This window comes from Salvia hispanica, chromosome 5 (genome assembly GCF_029641045.1).
Source record: "Salvia hispanica isolate PSC_SH4W2 chromosome 5, Shi_PSC_v1, whole genome shotgun sequence".
NCBI classification, from domain to species: Eukaryota; Viridiplantae; Streptophyta; class Magnoliopsida; order Lamiales; family Lamiaceae; genus Salvia; species Salvia hispanica.
Genome location: NC_142696.1, coordinates 26,626,445 through 26,632,088, shown reverse-complemented (window position 1 = coordinate 26,632,088; position 5,644 = coordinate 26,626,445). Strand labels below are relative to the sequence as shown.

At 31.2% G+C, this 5,644-nt stretch overlaps 1 protein-coding gene across 3 annotated transcripts; it reads right to left on the bottom strand.

The window, feature by feature from the left end:
• Nucleotides 1-1,848: 1,848 nt before the first annotated feature.
• LOC125186051 (cysteine proteinase inhibitor A-like) lies at nt 1,849-3,595 on the bottom strand. 3 transcript variants are annotated; one of them, XM_048082369.2, is made up of 4 exons: nt 3,301-3,595; nt 2,329-2,548; nt 2,175-2,248; nt 1,849-2,061 (listed from the first exon to the last, which is right to left on the bottom strand). In XM_048082369.2, exons 1-3 carry the CDS (start codon nt 3,478-3,480, stop codon nt 2,214-2,216), a joined length of 435 nt encoding a protein of 144 aa, XP_047938326.1. In that variant the 5' UTR covers nt 3,481-3,595; the 3' UTR covers nt 1,849-2,061; nt 2,175-2,213. The 3 variants fall into 3 exon arrangements, with proteins under 3 accessions (XP_047938326.1, XP_047938325.1, XP_047938327.1); XM_048082368.2 differs by having other exon boundaries at nt 2,197-2,248; XM_048082370.2 differs by lacking the exon at nt 2,175-2,248.
• Between the last annotated feature and the right edge of the window lie 2,049 nt (nt 3,596-5,644).

The following is a 5,644-nucleotide window of genomic DNA, read 5'->3' as shown; positions in this document are numbered from 1 at the left end:
ATGTACCTTCTCAAAAAGTGAAAATATATCCTTCCAAAAAGTAACACATTTTAAAGGGAAAAGGTATATGAAATTTTTTTTATTTTTTAAAGTAAAATAATAGGACAAAATGCATTTTAAAAAATGTAATACCTTCTCAAATATCTTCCCTATAGGAGAATGGTTTTTTTTATAAAAAGAAGGCAAATATGACAGTTAAACCCTCCATCCATGATTAAATTTCCCATATTTGACCGGCATAGGTTTTAAGAAATTGTTTGACTTTATGTAGTAAAATAGATAGAAAAGTTAGTGGAATGTGAGACCTAAATTTTATATATTGGTTTTGTAATAAAATGTGAATGGAATGAGTTAGTGGAATGCAAGGTCCACTTACCAAATATAGTAAAAGTGAAATGAAACATTAATTAACGGACGAAAGAAAAAAAATGGACATTTAATGGCTGACGGAGTATAAGATTTACATCTCCATTGATAGTGAGCTAAATACACCTCTTCAAATGGGAAAAAGTACAATATCTTCTCAAAATACCTTCTCTTGGAGAATGATTTTTTCATGGAAAAGGGATAAATACAGTAATTATATGACTTTATCATTCAATTTACCTCTCCCTTGAAAAAGTCATATAACTACCATATTTACCTTTTTTTCATGAAAAATCATTTTCCAAGAGAAAAAGTAAATGGTGAGATAAAGCCTTAACTAACATATTTACCTTCTTTTTACGAAAAATCATTCTCCAAAAAGAAAAGATATTTGAGAAAATACTATACATTTTTTTAATTTTAAAGAGGTATCTTTACCTTCTTTTCATAAAAAATCATTCTCCAATAGAGAAGATATTTGAGAACATATTATAAATTTATGTTTTAGAATGCATCATGTACTATTTTTTTATTTTAAAAAATAATTTACCTTTTCATATACCTTTTTCCTTTGAAGTTTGTTACTTTTTGGAAGGGTATATTCCCTTTTTGAGAAAGCAAATAGATGATATAACTTTTCTATATACTTTCCCTCTGTGTCCCACTTCGACCAGACGCAGTTTTAACATATGTAACGAAAAGTGGGTTGAAAAAGTTTGTGTAGTTTCTACTTTATATATTAGCATTATACTTCCTCCGTCCTACAAGAGTATGTACTCTTAGTTGAGCATGGACTTTTTAATACACAATTAGTAAAGTGAGAGAGAGAGAAAAAAAATAAATGAAGTATTGTTAGTGGAGAAAGAAAATGTGTACTCTTATGTGACGGAGGAAGTAATAAAATGAATGGTAAAGAGTTAGTTTGTGGAATGTGATATCTGTGCCAAATATAATAAAAATTAAATGCGACAATTAATAAGAGATGGATCAAAATGAAAAATTGCGACCTAGTGAGGGACGGAAGGAGTAGTGTTTATCTTCCATAAAACACAAATCTTTTTTCAATCATGTCCACGAGCAATTACCTAGAGCATGAACCATTCAATTACCTTCGATCTATATTCACCTTGTAAGCAAAGAAGTAAAATCATATACGTGGTAAAAGTGAATAACTCTTTCTCATATAGTGGAGTAGCAAGTACAAAGAGTGTGTACATAATAATGTGCACAAATATTAGTAATAGTCGATATTAGTGGTGTTCGGTTTCCTAGATAAAATAGTACCAATGTATAATCTAGGATTGAATTGTGAGATTATTTTAGTTGGAAGGGGTTAGTTATAACTGATTATCCCATGATTATCCATCTAGGATTGAGTTATGAGATTAAATCTCATGAACCAAACACACTACTCCTACATATTTAATCCCGAGATACAATCTTGCAAACCAAACACTCCTAATTGTGTATATCGCAGTCGTATTCTCATAAATGGGTGCCCCCTTTGAACTATGGCATATTTAACAAGAATATACAAATCAAGTTTTAACAGCTTCAGGCACAGTAGATCACATGCCATAAAGATAATAGTTTCTTTTAAAAGTATGCGCTTACTAAGTTACTATGATGATTGTGTTTGCAGATCTCGTCCCTTAACTTCAGAAGCAGTCCAGGCTCTGCATTATCTTCAATGACCTGCATTCCACACGAGTGCCTCAGTTGAAAAATGAAATGATTTCCATAGTTAAATTAATTTATGGTGACAAGCATCACATGGCACATCTCCGGAAACAGTTCAGGCAATTTACCATCAACTGTTTTGAGCGATACCTTTAGGCCTCGGTCTATTATCGATACTTGAATGCAACCATTCTTTTTAAAACTGTAAAGAAGCAGGAGATGCGTGGATGACAGACTATACCATTAACCAGGAACACAAGTACAAAATATGTAGCTTCTTACCACGCTCAACGCCAAGAGCTGAAGATGTGATTGGGTGGTTATCATCAACCTCTTTAAATTCCTGAAGCTGCTTGAAATTCATCCATGGCTTCACCCACACTTTAGCTTCATATATCTTGCTTTGTCCCCCATCGACTGCCTCGACTGTAAGATGGTACATTGTACCAGCTACTACCTGTTCTTTCGCATCTACTACTCTTCCAAATTCAATCAAAGAGTTCTGCAGCAATGGACAAGTAACAATTCATATATTAATGCATACTATAAAACTTTCCCCCCAATCCAAAGAAGATCTCTTCTTGAGAATCTATATTATCAGTTTTATGCAACCACCAATAATTGAGATTCACCAGCAACAAATGTTATGCTACTTTAAAAACAAACCAGGGCTTTAAAAGAGAAACCTAAATCGCTCAGATGAACTAAACAACACATACATGATACATGGATGTGTGATCCATAGCTAGCTTTCTTAAATTGTTAACTCTGCTAACTCGTCAATGCAGTGTATTAAATATGACAAGACTATAACATTGAAATGTCTACATAAACTTAGCCGATTTTAATAAACTGTGTTGACATTGATATATAAAATGTCTAACACAAATTTGTGTTGATACTTTTGTGATCGTGCTGCGTTGATGAGTTAGCAATTTAAGAAGAGTAGCATTATAACGCACCCCCATGATACATGTCTATAAACCTAATCCATTCCAATAACAATTCACAACCAAATCCAAATTAATTGTTTCTCTAGCAAAAATCATGTCTTTGAAATAAATATATGCTGATGATCACCCAAGAAACCTAAACCACACCAAGAGATTTAATAAATTACAAATAATAAAACATTAGAAACAACTTTTCAACACATGATTCCCAAATAAATAAAAGTCCTAAACCATCAGTATATCAATTACATACAATTTGAAATCAAAATAAAACAAATAAAGTAGCTACAGAAGAAATAACCTGATTTTTGTTATGTTCTTGAACAGCAAAGCGGCCGATATCGTCAATCTTGAGACTGTTTTGAACCGTATTGCGTAGCCCTCCAACCTTCGGCGATTCGCTGCAGAATCCGATCTGACAAACTACAGCAGCCACCACCAAAAGCAAGCCGAAATCAATGGTCATTCGCTTCAAATTCATGTCGATTTTCAGTTGATTCGCAAATCCTATTATTCAAGACTGATCCTTTTTGTAATTGAAATTGAAATTGGATTTTGTGCGCTTCCTTTTAATTCTATCGTCAGATGCTGCTTTTTAGCTTGGCGGTTAAGAATTGTGTAATTTGACAACTTGTAGGCCAGCCAACAAAACTGGGCTGGGCTTATAATTCCAAATAAACTAATTGACTCATTTTTAAACCTAAACTCAGCCCAAATCCAACATTTCAGAAACACGATCATTATTACAAGTATTTCTTTTAAAATCTTAATATATATTTTATACTAATTTTTTATACTAAATACTTCCTTCTTAGCACAAAAAATTGACTAGTTGTATCATTTTTGGACCGTCCACCAAAATTAGACAATTCTAAAAATGATAGGGTACTTAAATGGTTCTCTGGTTCTCGGTTAACTAGAACCGGAACCAGCCAGTTAATTGAGGAATCGGGAAACCGGTTTCGATTCCAGTACTGGTTTCAACTTTTTATAGAAAACCGGTTTCGATTCCAGTACTGGTTTCAACTTTTTATAGAAAATCGGTTCCGGTTCTAACCAGAACAGACCGGTTCCTAACCAAAAATCGGATTACAATTCAATTTAATTTTTTCTATAATTTAATATAATAATTAATCTAACTTAATTGAATTAATACTGAATTGAAATAAAATAATTTGAAACATTGAGTGATATTCATATAGTGTTAAATTTGTGACCTCTGCTTTCAGAAGTATTTAAAATTCCTAAAACGTGATGCTTTGAATCTATTATATTTCTCCAATCTATTTTTTATGAACTAATTATTATGAGTAGAACACCATAAGTTTGTTTGGAATTTCCAAAAGAACTATACAAATACAATATCATTTCATATAATAGAAATTTAACTTTATAAAAAATTTATTTAACAATTCATTTAACTTTTATAAGTTTGTTTGTGAATGTTTATTAACTGTGATGTATTAAACCAAAAAGTCACAACAAGATCAATTAGTATTGGAAATTACATTGAATATTTATTTAATTTTAAAACTCCTTTTTTAAAAAATGCTATGCTTTAGAACTCTTTCTTTTATAAAAGAATTGACAACATAAATTAGTCCGACCTACTACACTTGGCAAGCATCACTCTTACCCATATATGAATATTATATTGTTGATTTGTATCTTTTGTGTATTCATTTGAACTTTTAGATATTATTGGTTATATTTCCAAATGTTGGATCATTATTTTATTAGTATTGAACTATTTAAAATTATAAATAAATTCAAATTAAAATTACACATCGATTCTTGTTTCGAATTGAAACCGACCGGTTCCTGTCCCTTTTCCGGTTCTAGGATTTATGAAATTTTGAAACTGGTTAACGGTCAACGGTGTGGTTAGTCTCGGCTGGCCAATCTCATTTGACAACTCTATTCTAGTCAATCCCTTTTGATCCCACAACTAGAAGAAAAAAAGTTTTCCTCAACTTAAAAATGAAAAAAAATATTTAAATATGTACTTCCTTCGTCCGCCATTAGGAGTCTCATTTCATGGCGGTACGCGTTTTAAAAAATGTTAAGAAAAGTGAGTGGAAAAAAATTAGTGGGATGAGAGTCCCACTTGTATATATTACTTTTAAATGAAATATGAGTGAAATGAGTTAGTGGAAGGTGGGACCCTATTATGATTTATGGTAAAAGTGAATTGGGACTTCTATTTGCGGATGGACTAAAATGAAAAAACGAGACTCCTATTCGCGGACGGAGGAAATAGTATTCTACTTGTTTTCCAGTTTTATCCCTAAGTGTGAAGGGAAAAAAGACTTTGAATATGCCTGACATTTTCAACATATTGTTGTATCATAATGTTATTTTGAAAACTGAATCTTATATTAATAGTATAATAAATTTTGTAAATAAATAGAATGTCAGAAATAATTAGAGGGCAAAGTTTTTTTTTTTTAATGCACTTTTTATAGCACTAAATATGCAAGTATACATTAAAAATAAATATTTATAAAATATTAGGAATATAACATCAAACTAATGTACTAGTCTAAAACAAAATCATATGAAAAGATTGAATATGAAGAATGAGTGTGATTAAGAACTTCTTGAAAATTTGAGCGTGCACTATTAGAAAAAATCTCATTATTGTC